Source organism: Coturnix japonica, chromosome 3, assembly GCF_054131305.1.
Source record: "Coturnix japonica strain WE chromosome 3, WE-NBRP24, whole genome shotgun sequence".
Classification (NCBI taxonomy): Eukaryota; Metazoa; Chordata; class Aves; order Galliformes; family Phasianidae; genus Coturnix; species Coturnix japonica.
In genome coordinates this window covers 17,801,452-17,819,001 of record NC_140665.1, presented here as the reverse complement: position 1 = coordinate 17,819,001, position 17,550 = coordinate 17,801,452, and the positions used below count along the sequence as shown (strand labels likewise).

Below are 17,550 nucleotides of genomic sequence, written 5' to 3'. Positions count from 1 at the left end.
ACACTGCAGGGAGTACGATGATATTTCAAACATATGATATGGAAAACTGTACAGCTAGGTGACACTGGAACAGACTTGCTGACACTAAGCACGCTGCCCCCCCCAAGTGCAGGATACAGCCTACACCTCCACTGAGCCATCTCCACCGACTGAGCTTTGTACCAGTTCCACAGGCAAAATTAGCTGTCAAAAGCGCTTCTGTCAGCTGCCTCTGTCTTTCTCAGAGCTGGAATAAAGCAGCTTTGAAGGCTCTTCAATACAGCAGCTCAGCTTCCGTGGTGTTTTTCACATTGTGTTTACACGCACTCCCACCTTGTCCTGTTTCCGAGCAGTTTTGCAAGATACCACCTCAGACAAGCATCAGCAGTCAGTGTAACATGCCTCAGGTATTTTGTTCCAAATCAGCTTTCCAGGAAGAGCATGCATTATGAATGCATTATGAGCAGAGCTCAGTTTACACACTGATACAGAACAGCAGCTGCTTAACTGGTGATCACCTGCTTACCCTTCAGCATCCAGTGACTTCTTTAGCCTCCCTGCCCCAGCTCCCACAGCAGCACTTTATGCAAATACCAAAGGTGCCACTCTTAGATAATAGCTTATGTTTTCTGCTTGCTTCGTGGAAGCAGCATAAGCAGTTAACATCATACATAGAAGCTCTGGCATTAGCCAGCATTAAGATCAAGTCTGCCAAACAACACCCCACCTCTGGACCAGCACAGTCTTAAGAATAACGATGAGAAGTGAGGCCTCAGCACTGATCTATGCTGACAAGCATCAGCCTTCACATCCTCCAGATGTTACTCCTTTAAGTAAAGCAGGAATCTGTGTGTCTCTCAGCATCCACACAGCTGCCCACATCCATGGTTGTTGTCACAGTGGATAAACCGAAACAACTTGGAAACAAGAGCACTTATTTTCAGAGCCATGCAGGTGTAGAATGAACTGAGCCTTCAATAAGAAGGCAGCAACAAGAAAGAGACACCCGAGACATTGCAGATACACCGCAATATCTGTAACCTAGGTACAAGTAGCACCTCAATGACCCCTAACCCTTCAAAAGGAGATGAATGTAAGGTGTAATTACCACAGGACGAGAAGCACTGGCAGCACACTACATGCTATGGCTGAGTTGTTTCACTTTTACACCACTACTCGCTTCGGTCGAACATCAAACTGAAGACATGATGAGATAACACTCGACTGAGATAAGGAATTTCCCGCTGCAGAGATATTCCTTCCCACATTGTGATTTACAAACAAATACTCAGTAGGAAACAAACTCCCTCGAGCTCCATGTTTTACAGAGCAGCACGTTGGGAGCTGCAGTGCCTCCAGCCCAACACGTGGCTGCGGCAACTTCTGGCACAGAAAACCCAGCCCCTTCTGGTTCACAGAACAGCACGGGTTAAAAAACAAGCACAAAAGCAAACGCAGACACCAGCAGCAGCAGCAGCCCCATCTCGGCCCGCAGGATCGGAGCGCTGTGCTGCACCTGGCGGGGGAGCCCCGTGTGACACCCGGCTGTGCCCACACAGCCCAGCCCGCTCCTTCCCACAGACACGGCGGTGCGAGGCGCAGCCCCGACGGCACTTAAAGCCAACGTGCCCTCCCCGCGTTCCCACGGCTGCTCCCTCAGCATCCAAAAGCGAGGATGCTTTATTAATTAATTTATTTCCTCCCGCTTTCAGGCCGGTGCTGCGCACCCCCCGCCGCAGCTCCCCGGTGCAGTTACCCTTGAAGAAGCGCAGTGCCAGCCCGTACAGCTCCTCCAGCGCGAAGCCCCAGCTCCGCTCCGGGCTCAGCGCCGCCTCCTCCCCGCCGGCCTCCACCTGGCTCTGGCAGCCGGGCCCCGCTCGGTTCCGCCCCGCGGCCGCATCCCCGTGTCCGGGCCGCGCTTCGCAGGGCGGCGCCTCGGCGTTGGGGCTCAGGGTCAGCCCGTCCACAGACACCTCCAGCCGCTCCGCGCTCAGAGCCACCGCCATCCTCCGGCTCCGCTGCGGCGGCCACGTCCCGACTTCCCGTTCCCTCCGACCCGGAACATCCGGCCCCGTCCCGCCTGGTACCGCCCCCATAGCAGGCCGCTCTCAGCTCCGCCCCCTCGATGGGCTACTCTCGTTTCTGTTCGTTCAGGTTTCGGCTGAGGATCACAAACAGGACTACAGAACAACGGAGCATCGCCTCCTTCAGTTAGTTTTACTTCCCAGGGCACGCAGCTCTGGCTGTGTGGCACCATCTCATGCACCGAGCTAACGGCAGCACAGATAACGCTATCTCGTTCATGCCTGCACCCTGCTTTGCAAGCATCAGATCCGGCTTCGTATCAAGACGTGTTAGTTCATCTGCAAGATGACCTTCAGTCTGCTGTCAGAGTTTCCATCTGGCACGTTTCCTGCTTGGTTTGCAGAGGCCACCCTTCATACATACATACATACATACATATATATTTGCATTAATCCTGTGGTTTAACACATAGTAAGCTTAACATTCATCTTTCCACTTCAAGAAATGTTGAGTTCTTTATCCCAAAATACATCCTTAAAGAAACTGACATTCTTACTGGTCCCTGTGGGGTTTGCTGTGCTTCTGCAAGATGGAAGGAAATAGTTTATTTTATACACCAGCAAACCCAGAGGCGTTTCTGCTTCATGGCAGAAGCTGCCTGCAGTCAGGCAGCCCTTAGTTTCCCCACGTCTGGAGGCCAAGCTGAATCCAAGCTGCTCCGTGAGTTTGACAAGCTGATGTGGAGAAGGATGGCAGAAAACTGATTGATCTCATAGCAGGGTCTCTCCTGTAGCAAATGTTTGATGCTTCTAGTAAACGTGTGACTATTCGTCTCTTCTTGTGCCAGCCCTGCTATGTCCTACAACAGACATGCCAGCAGAGCGGGTTTCCCCACTGTATGCAGTGTAGTCTGCTGGAGAGGTCCCAGCTGGAGAGCAAGACATCTGTCAGTGTAGCATCCAACTGAGCATGGCTATGGCCGGCATGCTCTGCTGCAGCTCTGCAGCCTGGTGTGTGGCTGTTCAGAGCCACCAGGCAGCACAGATTTACCCTCAGCATCTCTCTGCACAGCTGTCTGGTGAGCGTCGGATGGACCCACTACATCCACTCTCCTCTGCTCCATGTGCTTTGGGGTCCTGTTTATAAAGACAGATACAATGTCAGTACAAAATACAAAAAAAAAAAATTGCAGGTTCAGATTTTGAGTCTGGAAATTCATGTCTGGACCACATTCAAGCCCCAGAGAGGCAGTTTAGTCCAGCAACAGTAGCCTCCGCTAGGAAACGCAGTCATAGATGCTTTATGTAGAAGAAATCAATTATTTAATTCAAGCTGGTGAATGTTTAGCAGTGAAAAATACCAGCCATCTGCAAGCGCACAGTGAACCATTAACAAGTTATGGAGCACCAGAATGGCTTAAACAAACCATTCTGCTCTTCCTGGTATCCTTTCTCCCACAGTAGGTTAAATGTGTGCTCCCAGCCGCCAGGGCTGTGCCTTCAGGTTCCCCCTGGTGTAGGGCTTCCATCACCAAAGCTGCTTTCCATAGGGGCTTCTAGCTTTTCCTGGAGCCCAGGAGCCCAGTGTGGCCCTACTGCAAGTGCATGAACCATCGGATCTTCTCAGGAACTCTTCAGATGTTCTGAACACATTTAACTCAAGGATTACACTTCAGGCACTCGTGCATGAGCAGTAAATTGGTTTTGGACCTACTGGGATCAGCAGGGCTGGCACAATAACGTGTAATTGCACCACAGGGCTAATTGAGTGAAAATCCTAGTGAGTCACTTCAATCTGACCTTTCTCATTACTTGTTTATTCAAACGTTGAATAAAGTCTACAGAGGAAAATAAGCCCACTCAAGATTTTATGCTTCTGCTTTTCAGTTAAGCAAGAGAGCACTTTCAATCTGCCTCTTCAAGACCTCCCCTACAATCAACTCCAGATTTCAGTTTCGGTTTTTCTAAGAAATAATGAAATCACCAGGAACTCAGAGAAAGAAAAAAACATATAGAAGTTTTTTTACTAGAAACCAATGAATCGTTTTTGTTGATGCCCTAAAATAACCACAGCACTGTTGTATTTTTCCTCCCAGAGGTCTCCTCTAAAGCACGGTGTAATCTTGCCTTGCACACAAGAACAAACACTGCTGTGTGTTTCACATCCTGTTGGACAACTGAATGACTGCAGTACAGCTGCAACCTTTAAAACACATTGGATCCCTTCTGGGACCTCTGCACGGCAGGGTGCACAATACCTGTCTTTACTTCAAAGGTAACACAGTTCACTGTGCTGCTTGCTGCCCTGTATTTATATAGTAATTTATGGTGACATTCACGCTGACTTCTTTAAATTATGACACGAGCTGCAGGACAACAGTTAATCAGATATAAAGTCTGGCAATACCTTTTTCACAGTGTCAGCAAACACTGCTGAAAACCAGCCTTATTGACAGAGTGCTAGAGAGACTCATAAGGGAAAATACCCACGTGAAAGGCTATCTTCCCATTATAATCTCATTTTTACAGAGAACAAATGTTCCTTAGGATGGATGCAGTAATAACAGATACAGGTGATTGTAAAAGAGCAATCCAGTCTAATAAAATAATTATGCCAGTTTAATATATCTTATACTGATGCAATTGCATCTGCAAGGGTACAGCTCTGTAACCAATCATGCTCTTTACAGGCACATGAGCTGAGAGCAGTATAACGCTGTTATCAAGAAGTTCCTGCTAAGGAAGATATGGTTGGGAATTTAAACACTTCCTGAATTTAACCAACTCCTCTAATGAACTGATTTTACAGCAGAGAAGACATGGAAATCAGTGCAATTAGCGACTGCATTGTTGGCTATCTGCCCAGAGAAAAACGGAATCAACAACCAGGACAACAACTTACATTCATATAAGGTCAGAGCACCTTTTGGTGCTCTCTTGAAACACTTCAAGAAGGGCACTGCACTCTGGTTGGGGGTCTAAACCCCACTAGCATGTATTCCCAACGGGCCCTGCAGGGCCAGCATGACCCTGCCCTGAGTTCTACTGATGTTCCAGAGCCATCCCCCTACACCATGCTGTGGCTCTATTATTTATTTATTTATTTTTAATGCTGCTTATTTTCCTTCTTTGGGTTGAATTGAGAATGAGCTGTTGTGAAATGGCTGCTGTCAGACGGAGCCACCCTGGCCTCCTCCCAGTCACAGGCACCACATAAGCTCATCAGCATCCTCATGCCAGGACTTACGCTCATCCCACCTACCTCCTTCAACTAATTAAGCAGGCAGAATACAGGCTGTTTCTCAGGTGCTGGGTTAGTTTGCTGCTATTAGAGAGCAGGCCTAGTTCCCTGAAGTCAAGCAAGCACTGGAAGTGGCAGGAACATGCTGCTGGGAGCAGGGAAGGGAGGATAGAAGCAGGTCATCCTTGCAGTTAGAGCTGCAAGCTAATGCCAAATTGTGGTGATCTCACTCCAAAACAGCTGTGTTCTCCATCCTTCTCCCTTGTGCTGAATTCAGTGATGGAGTGTCTTCTGGGTGAGTTGATTCAGCTGGCTGATCTGGCTGAAAACTATTCATTTTCATGGCATGGTCAGTTTTCTGCTGCTATGATGAGCAGATTTTGCCCCGTGGCCACACAGCCACTAGATGCAATTTAAGGAAAGCAATGTAAATGGGAAATAAGGACAGCAACTAGCTTGTAGGCAAACTCAGCTGTAATACCAGACTGCACCTAACAAGCAGCTAGACCAATCCAGCTCCCCTGCTGTCAGTGAAATAACCAGATCACTAGGCAGCTCGTTTTCCTGTGTTCTTCTGCTCTAACAAACATATTCTCAGTGCAGAAAGTGTATTTTTATCTCCTTTAATCTGTGCTCGTAGAATTGCATTAGAGCAGGCAATTTCAATTTCTTCTGATATGTGGACTGCTAGTAGACAGGCAGATCCTGAATCTGTTCTCTTATTTACATGCCTTATCACCCTTATGTTGCTGATACTTGAGAGGAATTGCTGCTGAACAGGTCATATATTTCCCCTCTTGAATATAGAGTTATGAATCCCCTTCCTTTTGCATGCTTTTCTGCAAGATAATGAAATCTTTGGGTATGGAAGGGAAAGACATAATAACAAATAATTGGATGTAGTCACAGAGTCATCGTCTGGGGACCTCATGTATCTCATATGAAACAGGGTCTGGAGTGGCTGGCGTTAAAGGCAGTTTTAGGAGAGAAAAACAAAACAAGAGGTAGAAAAGAAGTTTATAAAGGAAAATCTTAACCAAGTTGATTACATCTCACTGGCTGTGTTTCTCAACAGTTTTCCCAGGAGAGAAGAGCCTGAATGCTTCATTCAGTGGTAACATTCTCCCGCACACCAATCCTAAAATAGCAGAGGTTAATGCTCGAAATGCCAGCACTAGGCCCCCAAGATATTATGCTATCATAATGAAAGGAGCAATTCCCTTACTTTCTTCTGTCTTCAGAAACTGCCTGATGCTCAAAGAGCCTGACTAGTGCAAGTATGTGAGTTAAGAGCTGCATCCTTTGCTGGCACAGTCACACTGATAAAAGCCCTCATTTAGATGCAGCTCTACAGACCTAGGCAGGAAGACCACATCTTCAACCTCACCAAGGCACCCACAGCAACAAAATCTTTCTAGTAGAGACAAGCCCTTAGGCTCAAAAGGATGTGAATGTGAATCTCCTGCATGTTGCTTTTGTTACAGGCCTCCATAGAGCACTTATCATTGTAATCATTGAGTAGCCTTTATATATCAGCAAAACACAGAGAACAAAACATACTCACATACATACAAGACGTATAATGAAATACTGTTACATACTCCAGTTAAAGGACAGGCTCTGAAATTTGCAATAAACACTGAAACGTCCTTCCAGATCAAACCTGGATGAGAAAATCCTTTGCCAGATGGATTGCCAAGCATTAGCAGCTGTATGTCCAGCACCTCCCAGCACCCTGCTAGCAAGGACATGCAGCCAGGTCTTGCTAAGCTTCTCCATTCAAAAAGAGGGCAGTAGCAATCTTTGCTGGCTGAACCTGTGGTGTGAAATGCCCCATTCAGGTCACTGGGCATTCATTATGACCCCTCATGTCATTCTGTGTGTGAAATGTAGTTATCTCTCTGTTGATAACCTAAACAGAACAATCACAGAGTCATACAATATCCCGAGTTGGAAGGGAACCAAGAGGACCATCAAGTCCAGCCTCAGTTCCCAGACTGTTCTGATCATGAAAGTGAGATGCTGGTCCTGATTAGGACTCCCAAGTTCCACAAAATTAAATAAGTGTTGAACATGACTGGTTTAACGTAAATAATACTGTATATGTGAATGCAAGTAACTTAATGCACTACTAAAAACCCAGTCATTATGATCTTCTCAACAGTCACTTCATAGATAGGAGAAAAACATCCATCAGGGTGACTGGGAGGTCCTAAAGGTCCAAAAGGAAAATCTCTCTAGCCACAAGAAAACAGTTTTAGCAACGCACTGATTGCAAAATAATCCAAGTTTTCTATTATTATCATTATTATTATTATTGAAGGTGCTTTCTTTTCCCTGAAACTTGTACATTGCATTATTAGGAGAACATCTGCTTTCAGACAAAACTTATTTTTCCCAGTGGCCACTGCAAGCTCTTACCTTCTAACGCATTGGCAGGAGTTAGTTCAGCAATTCCCTTTGACGCTGTGAAGCTCCAAGTCTCTGCAAAGAAGTAGTGAAAGGATTACATAAACTAGTCGCTGTGGAAAACTATAGCCATAGTATCCAGATAGCAGGAGCCTAAGGTTTCTGTGGCTACTGGATGAGACAGACAGCTTCATCCTGCCACCAGTGTAAGACTGCACACCATTTTCTCTTCTTTGAGCAGATGAGCTCACTGTAAGCGACTTACTGGTTTCAACTCTGGAGATGCAGAAGCCACTTACCTGCTGCACAGCCACAGATAAAGGTAGAGAGAGCTTTACAGAAAGTCTCAGGTATCCCTGTTTAGATTGGAGACTGCTCGTTATCTAACAAAACGAATTCTCAGTTATCAATGGATAGAGAAAAGTCCTAATCTGCAGAATGGTACAGGATAAATGAAGGCTTTGGCTGGGGAGTTATTGAACACTTGAGGATTTCCAGTATCCTGATTTCTAGAAGCCACTAAAAACCCACAACCTCAAATTCCACAACAATTCAGCTCTCCCTGTGATACCATTATGTATCCATGACTGGACACAAGGATGTGCCACTTCTTAACCTGACAGCATATTGCTACACGCTGCAGCATGTTAATTAGCTCTGCTGACACGTCAGCCTTCTTCAGTGTAAGTTTATTCAAGCAGCCGTGCAGTGTGTTTGCATGGGTATTTCCACATACAAGCAACAAGTTCTCTCTGCTCCTTATTCCGCTGATTTTGCACTCCCAGCTGTTCCTTGAAGGAATTCATCTCCCGGACTGTGAGGTTGGGTGCCGACCCCCACTGGGTTCACTGCTGTGCTTTGTGCCTTCAGTTTGGACCTAGCGGTCTTCAGAGACTTATCTCAGTTTTCATTCTTGAATGAGCTTGCAACATGAACAGCTGATTAAAAATATACAATCTTTTACCATCTCTGTGCTTGTATGAGAAGTACATCTGGTTTCAGTGAGCTGAGAAAGAACCAGAGATCCATGGGGATCGTTTTGGTTGAGCAGTTCCCAGAGCAAAGCAATCAAGTGATGGCAGTGCCTCGCTGCTGCCTGCTGCTTGTGCCTCTGGGATCACGAAGCAGAAGCAAACCCCAGATGACAAGACCCTGCTCCCAGCAGCCTCTGCTGGGCTCATTAATCCATGGGGTCGTTATGTGGCACTGCTGCCGGAAAACAGCCTGGGTGAGTCTGTTTTTTCTCTAGCCTCCACGTAAGTGAGACCGGAGCTGCCAGACACTGCTCACACCTGCAAACAGTGGGGAGTGAGTGAAAGCAGGGGAGCCTTCCCAAGGATTTTCAGCAGAGCCAGGAAGCTGGCACTGAGGCTGCTCCTTGGCTTGCTCACAAGTTTTCTGTGTGTCTTCAGGCCACTTATTTTAATTTCTCTGTGCCTCTGCAATGTCCCTGCATGGGAGCTGAGTGCCAAAGCTCAGTGAGCTCAGGCAGAGCTCAGACGCAGGTGAGCCTGTGCCACGGTGTGCTTGATTCCAGCCCAGAGGCTTTGTCTGATGCAAAATCACTCCTCACATTGCCTAACTGTCCTGTCACCTTTGGTAACAGCCGTGTTGGAAGCCGACCATTTCCTCTCAGACAAGTGAGCTCACTGCCACTTCAGACCCGTGTCAAAGGACTTTGCGTGTCACTTACAAACAGGCCATTCTCCATCCCCACTACAAAGGCCCTATCTGCACTACAAAACAAACACAGCCGACCCAGATACAACAGAGCAGCCTTTTTGCATTGGTTTGTCCCACCAAGGAAGGAACCTGGAGCTGAGGAGGCTTGGAGCTTTCCATTGGTCTGAAGGCGGCACTTTGCTGTCTGTGCTAATGCACACCCAGCCTGCCACAGCTGACCGAGCATATTACCTACAGCAATATGCTATATTGCCTATAGCATACTTCTTGAACATCATTTATAAGAAACTGTTTGTTTCCAGGAGTGAAGTTTGCAGAAAAATGAATAGGAAAATATATCACGGTAGCGTCCTTATTGAGAGGCCCAGCCAAGGCCCCATTTCCAGTACTGCTGCAGTATATTTTGCTAGCACAATTCCACATTCATTACTTGCTGTCTGCTCGCTCTGGATAAACAGAACTTATTTTCTGATTCTGATTCTAGGGAAACCCTGAATGTGGTTTTGAACACGTGGTCACACCCTGCTAAGGACAAAGATGTGCTTCATATGCCAGGTAGCACGCTGCTGGACTCGCTCCATGCAGTCCAGACGAGCTCAGTTTATAATTGTATGTGAGTAATATGCAGCAAAGCTGCCCAAAGCAAAGCTTTGCAGGTCTGCTGTTACCGTGTTGGAATTGCTAATGGCATGCAGTCGAGTGCTAAGGAAAAGGCAGGATACATTGCAAACCCAGACAAAATTACCTTTTTGTTAACAAACTGTAAAATTGCCCAGTTTGGCTCACCTCGAGTTCCTCCCAGCTTCTAGGGAGTTTACATCCCACATTCCTTGAGCTATATAATGAGATGATTGCCACAATATTGTATTTTGGTTGTGCACGCATGAAATGGGGCAGACTGATAACACAGCAGTGAGGGTGTAGAGCAGCAGCTGTTACACTTTCAAAGAGCATTACTGATCTTTTTATAGTTGGCTGCAGTTGACATCACAGCTAAATAGAGTCTCACTCTAAAATATAATTCACCCAGCGTATGCAGCCTTAAAGCCACGCATTGCTGGGAGGAGAGAGGGTCACAGGAAGCAGCACAGTGCCAGAAAGGCAGTAAAAGTATGGGGATATGGCTGCTCCTTTTCCCTGTACCCATCATGAAAGGCTTCCCCAGGAAGGCCAACCATCTCTGGAGAAAAGCAAGAGAGTGCATCCTCTGAAATCATAGCTGCTGCTTTTACACTGCTGTCACTGTGTTGCTGCGAGCAGTGGGTAAAAGCAACTGTGCAATACAATTCATTGGTGAGGAATATCCCACACCAGACCTCCCTCACGAGCCTGAGTGCACGAGCTTTCAGAGCTTTCAGGAGAGTGCTTTCCAACTGCAGGCCACTCACTAGTAAGAAAATAATGAAGCTGGGTTTAGGCTCAGTCAGAACTCAAGGGCAATGGGGATAATGTCACATTGGTGGCTGAAATTCAGCTAAATAAATAGCTTTAAGTACAGCACATTCACCAGTGCTTGCTGTATGAGGTTTGGCTACCAGAACTCCTAAATCCATTCCATACATGCATGTGTCTGAAGATTACTATATGGCTGTGGTGATGCCTTGACAGTCGGACTTGATGATTTTATAATCACTAAGCTTGGAAAAGATTTCTGCCTTATTGTACATACTCCATATGAATGGCTTGGGTTTTCTGAAGTAACTTTCATTGTTGGACATGTACTGCACCTCTCCTTGGGTTCTGTGACCAAAGAACGTTTGGTTTTCATCTGTTTTCTTCTGAGATTTCCCTCATGGGAACATGTCAGCGTCTCAGTTTTCCCCTGAACTGCCCTGTTTCATCCTGCAGGGATTTGCCTTCACAACAAGAAGTTACCTTCACCAGGAAAGGCTGTAAAATATGAGGAGACAGTGCATCACCACAGTCTGAAAACCTTTCCTTGGCACTGGTAATAAGGCATGCCAAAAACGTCCTGGGTAAGTTATGAGTACAGCATCTTTCACAGTCTGTCACTGTTTACAGTTTACTGCACAATCTGACCTTAAGAGAAAGCTGCATGCACACAAGCCTCCTCTGTGCTGGGAAACTCACCGTCACCATCACCAAATGAACTACCACGTATTCAGCACAGTGGCCAAGAATGATCGGCACTGCCTTCCTCATTCCAAAAAAGGTCAGAAGAATTTCTGCCTAAGCATATGACACCGTGCAGCACAAAAGCTTACTCCAGCCTCACACCAACATCGTTACTGCCCTGCTTATGCTGTGCTCCCATCTAGTGCTACAGAAGGAGATCTGGCCCAGTGTGTCACACCACCTCCTTGCCAAGGATGGACTGCCTGCTCTCCTGGCCTGGCTGTATATTGTGCAGGGCAGCTGAGAGTGCTGCCCTACAGTGACCCCAGGATGCCAGCAATGCTGCCCTCCAGGCATGCGTTCACTATGCTTCACAGGAGGTGTTCTCCTTTACTTGGGAAGAAAACTCAGCCTTTCCTACTGTGTGTAATGTGGTCCATGGTTTTGTATCTGCTGAAGATGCTGGAAAGAGTTGAGAGCTGATCCTCAGAAACACCATCTAATAAAGGAGGTCAGACAGACCTGCAGCGTGCTCATCTTCTGCAGCTCTTTCTGTATACCATTTACATGGTCCTAAATAAAATTCTAATTTGAAACCAACTTTTCCATTTTGATTAACCAGAGGAATCTGATGAAGTTGCACCACTGCACACCTTGCAAACAGGACTAGAGGGAGGCCTGGGCAGCAGGAAGCAGACACCAGTCCTGCTCTGGAACAAGGATCTCCTGGGAACAATCCTGTGTGCTCCTGCTGGCACAAAACATACATTTCCTTCAGCAACAGGAGCACAAGCAAGAATTTATCTTCAACTACCAAGCAGAAGCCTGCTCCGTGCAGACATGCAGGTGATGCTGTGACTGATGTGATAGTGAATCCAGTTTTGCAGTTTCTGGTCACTGTCATATGGCCTTGGTGTTCACACTTCAGGCACTTTGGCCAGACCAAAGGGTGGTGATAGTCATGAAGGAACTGCAAAGTGAAATACAGACTATGCTGCTGCTGCTGCACCCTTTGTTGATCAGTCAGCTTTGCAACAAATTCTCATTACTCCCTTATGCCTTCTGTTACCTCAGAGTCCTAAGGACAACCTCCCAGATGTGAAACACAATTGCAGAAGAGGACAAATGCTGTCTTCTAAGGATACAGGGCATGGCTGCACTTATTTTGAATAACAAATGCATTTGTTCTTTGTCCTGCACCCAGTGGCATGGAGAAACTTCCTGGGAGTGGGGAAGAAAAGCTGTCAAGAAGAAAATCCCCCAGTAAATCCCCCAGTACTGATAAGACAAGCTTGGTTAAACGAGTGGGGAAAGAGTCTACAGGAGTAGAAGATAACTGAGAAAGAGATAAAGGTACCAATGAAAAGAGGAAGACTTCTTGACAACAAAGGAGAGGGTCAGACTAAAGAAGTGACAGCAGTGCACCCTTGACAAATGGGCCAAAGTCAAATAGAACAATATAGCCACCAGAAAATAAGACGCAGGAGCTCAGCTTGAGTAATGGGGAATAACAGCAGTTCTGTGAAGTACAGGAGAAAGAATATGAGGCATTGTGCTGATTTGGGAAACCAGGGGCACTGGGCAGGATGAGGGCAGGAACAGTGCCTAGGAGGAGGCAAACTGTTTGCAGTGAGAAGCAAGGCAGCCCTTGAGGTGGTACTGGGCTGCTGACATGGGGCAGGAAAACAGCTGGAGAAAAGAGATACTTTCCTATGCAAGCATATGGAGCTTCAGTGTGAGTCAGACATCAGAAAATCATGCCTATAATCATGCTAATAAAAATCAGGGTAAGCCACAGAAATAATGCCTACTGGGTTTGTTACATAGAATTACCTTTCTTTTGCTTTTCTTCAATGAAGTTTTAAATAGCAAAGTACTATGAGTCAATTAATGCATGGAAGAGAATCACTTCATCAAATGGCATAGTAACTGCTGCACACCCCAGCTCTGATCATCAGAAACTGCTGGTTTAATTAATCATCAGCCACAAATCCTCAGCTCAGGTGGAACTCCCCTCATACCACCTACATCTTAAAGCTGGAAATCTTCCCAACTGTACAGGGGCCTGAAATAAAACGCCTCAGAAAAAAAATGTCAAAATGACTTTTTTTGCAAGTGCCAAGAAAAAAAGACCAACAGTCCCTTGTATCTAAAACCAGCCAGAAAAGAAGATAGGAAACATGTAGACTGAATGATAAGAAAGCAAAGTCTGAGCATCAGCCTTGGCACGCAACACGTACACATGCTTCAGAAGCAGAAGGGAAGAACAGGACTGAAGAAATTTGCAGTCAATACCACTCAGAGAGGAAAGACTTGTGTGGTATAACTGAACAGAGCAGCCAGGGGAAGGATAGTGGCCCTGAGTTAACCTTGTAATGGGCATCCAACCTTACCAGGAGAGTGCTGGTGATTCCCATTGCTTTCTGGTTGTGAACAATCAGAATACAGCTTGCTTCATTTTTGGGTTCTTCTCTCCATAACAACGAGACATTAGCTTTAAAACAGTAAGAACAAAAATAAGATAAAATTGAGATTCTCATAGAATCTATTGATTTCAGAAGCTGAAGGCACTAAGACAGATAACAAACACTGCAAAACAAAACCAGAAAATCTTGTGATTGCCATTTGTTAAGCTGGGATCGATAGAAGAAAGACTTCATCACGTGTGGAATGAGGAGGGCTTAGGAGCCTGCCAAACAGTGTTAGAAAACAATGCCTTAACACTGCTTGCTAAGACAAGGAAGTTTTAAAGCAGTAGATAGTGGACTCTTCAGAGCCTGTTAATTACTCAGTGCAGTCAAAGAAGATGTAGCCCCTGTGCTACATATCACCCTGCCATTTCCTGCCAGCCTTGCTGGGTTTGCACATTCTGACTGCACCCTGCAGAGTGGCTCCAGGTAAAGAGTTGAGCTGCAGCCTAAGGAGGAGAAAAACAGGGCTCTGCTTTTTAACTTAACACTCCCTTTCTCATCTTCCTTTTCTCTTGTGATTCATCGGCAGAGACAGAAATTCTCTTTTGTTTGTGCTGTGAATTAAATAAACATCACTGGAAGTTCAGGTAACCCAATAATTTTACATGTACAAATACACCTAACAACAAATGTTAAAAATCCTTCTTTAAAGGAAAATATCTGTAAGAACAGAGCATGACTGTTCTACAGATCTCATTCAGAGCACGTGAATGAGCAGGCAACAGGAAGAAGTCAGTTAAATACAAGCTTCAAGTTCTTTCGCAGCATCACACTACAAAACTAGAGAGGGCACAGAGAAAACAAGCATCAGCAGGACTTGCTTCAGCCTAAGGCTTGCTGCCAAAATTATCTTTGAGGCTGCCCTCTCACTTCTGAAGCCCCGTGACTGCCAGGTGTGTGCATCTGGCTGTTGTCAGGATATCTCCAAACTCAAAGACAGGCTCAGGTTTCACAGTGTCTTAATTCACCCCTAAATACCCAGGTGTCTTCCAACCAGGCTGCCTGCCTCCAGGAGGCATGCTCCCTTCTGCCTTCTCCTTTTCCCATTCCTAACACCATCTCCTCCGTTTGCTTTTATCTCCTTCCCTCTCCCAAATCCTCGACCTTCCTCACTATAAGGTAGGGAGCCAGCTGCCAGCAGTCAGACATACTCTGCATTTGCCCCTTTGCTGTGCATGAGTTCCCTCTGAACTCTGGGCATCTCACCCCAAATCTGTTCCTGTTGGGATTTAGCACATGCAGACCCTTGATCCTTTCATATGTATTTGTGAGGTCTTTGTGCCTTTCCCACTGCTTTCTTCCAGGCCTGCTGTATGTCTGCAGCTCTTATCGACTCCCCGGGACGGAATACACGAACACACCATGAGGTCCTGAAGCCACGTCTCACACCTCAGAGGAAATGGTTCACCCCACCAGGTCACACCCCCCTCCCAAACACAGGGAGTGAGTCACAGGGTGCTACCGGTGCCTGGTTGTTGATAGCAGAAAGATAGCGTTTCAGTTCTTAAAGAAAAACACATGTATATATAGATGTGATCAATAATAGCCAACCATGATAGAGTCATCCTTCAGAAAGGACAGAAAGCTTGTCAGATCCCATTTACTTTAACCCCATGGAAAAAATTGGTGTGCAGTCATTGGGCAGGACTGGACCTTTACCTGGTGACCTGGGATCCTTATGGCACTGCAGAGCTGTATGAACACGTCCCACACAGGTCTGGTGTCAGCAGGGTCTGACTGCTCCGGGACACCCTTGGAGCAGAGGATGATGTGTGAGGATGATGTGTGGAGTCCCACAGTGACCAAAAGAACTCAGCACTCAGGAGCACAGCTGAAGAGCCATGACTGACAGCTCGGAGGTCTCAGTAATACAGTTCCACACATCTGCAAACAGTCTCAGAGTGAGGACGAGGTGCCTCCCTTGAGTTCTTCCTCTTTGCAGCCTGAGAGCTGGAAACACCAACACTGCTAAAGGACAGCTGTAAATGATCAACATGAAATCATGGTGAGATCAACTTAAAGGCACGGATGTGTCTAAAAATACACAGATATTGGTGTGTGTGCTTTCGGAAAACCTGAAAAACCTCTAAAAGCTTTTGGAGGTTGTAAAGAGCTTTGTCAGAGGAGTTACACAGTAACTAGGAGCAATTAGAGAGAAATTAAGCATTCATTCTAAAGATTTCCTCTTAGGCAGAAAGAAAAAACCCTCAAAACATGAACCCGGTGTGCATTAATGGGCCTGATAGGGAAGCTAGGAACTATGTGGCATTGTCATGCCAGAAGAAACTGGAGCAAACACACACACCCATAAAAATGTCTCTAAGGAGATGAAACTGGGTGTATGACCATTGCCACTTCTTATGTCAGGCTTCTCTCCTCATCTTCTGAAGCTGCTGGCCACCTTCCATTAAAGATGACACGTACATTGGGATCTCTAAGACACCGAGATTTGTGAAAACACTCAAGTAGATGAGAGAGACCTAAATTTGTGCTATTAAAAGGTTCAACACTGTTTTTAGAAATGAGAAAATTCACATTAAGGACCATCCCCTACCCATATCATACACTTGGTAGAACAAAAAATGACCATACTAGAGTGCCCTGCCTACAGAACCCCAGCACAAACCAAATGAAGGAGTCAAAAGCAAGAGGGGTTCACACACAGGACATGTACCCTAGTGACTGACAAACCACCGCTTGGCAAATACTGCTCCAGGCAGAGCAGCAACATTGCTACAAGTGCTTGGTATCCCAAGGAGACCATTTCAGATATGGCCAAATGCCATGCTGCTGCTTATACCTGCAGGCATTCCAGGACACTACCCAAACCTCATCTCCAACAGTCAGTAAGGAAGGATCTCAGTGCGCATGGTTAAAAGGTGACTCTGTGACCCACTCCAATTGAAGAAACTCGGAGCAGCTTGGAAATGGAGTAGGCCAGCAAACATAGGGCCACCTCTTCCAGCCTCTTCAAAGCTGCAGTGTTTCAGAGCCCTCCTTATTGCATTAGGTGGCTGCTGATGGCAGCAATGACACGGCAGCATGCTCTTCACCTGCTTTTGTTGCTGCATTCCATATTTAGAAATAGCTATCTCAATTTTAGATGTATTAATTGAAAACAGTGATTCACTTCCAGACTGACGGTACAGAGTCTGCATTTCAAGGTGAGAGGTAGGATACTCCTTTGTGCCCAGCCAGAACAGGAATAACAACAGAAGGTTGTTATTAACAAGGTGCAGAACCAGAGGGGTTGGAAGAGTCTCAATACCTTCCTGAGGTCTCTGAGCTCCCAGCCAGCACAGCTCGGGGCAGATGCAGGCACCCTGTGATGCTCACCTGTGCTGGGGTGAAGCTCTGTGAGAGCTGGTGGGAGGTTGCTGACATTATGGGGAGAGATGGCAGAAGAAAGTCTACGTTAGTGAGAGCACCTGATCATCACGCGTGTGTGTGCAAAAGCACAAAGGTACAAACACCTCACGAATAAAAGCTCTTTCAGAGCTGATGCTCAGAATGCCATCCCTTCAGAGGGAGCAGCATCTCACACAGCTCGCTAAGGGCAGCCTGTACATCTCACGCTGGGATGGCAGCCGTGCTGCAGCTGGGAATGGCTCCTCACAGGCACACGGGTGGGAAAGGTGGTGGCATCGCCTGGCTCTGTCCGCTGCAA

The 17,550-nt window shown here is 46.4% G+C and overlaps 1 protein-coding gene across 2 annotated transcripts in view; it reads right to left on the bottom strand.

Moving 5' to 3' along the window:
• The window catches only part of ACBD3 (acyl-CoA binding domain containing 3), a 28,716-nt gene extending 13,034 nt beyond the window's left edge, over window positions 1–15,682 (bottom strand). The window contains exons 1-3 of one of the 2 annotated variants that reach the window (XM_085542911.1): window positions 15,543–15,682; window positions 13,806–13,906; window positions 7,666–7,726 (exon numbers count right to left, since the gene is read on the bottom strand). In XM_085542911.1, the coding sequence (XP_085399037.1) occupies window positions 7,666–7,726; window positions 13,806–13,829 (85 nt within the window). In that variant the 5' untranslated portion in view covers window positions 13,830–13,906; window positions 15,543–15,682. Of the gene's footprint in view, window positions 1–1,735; window positions 2,043–7,665; window positions 7,727–13,805; window positions 13,907–15,542 lie in introns of those variants that run through there. The other variant, XM_015857103.3, reaches the window with a different exon arrangement.
• Between the last annotated feature and the right edge of the window lie 1,868 nt (window positions 15,683–17,550).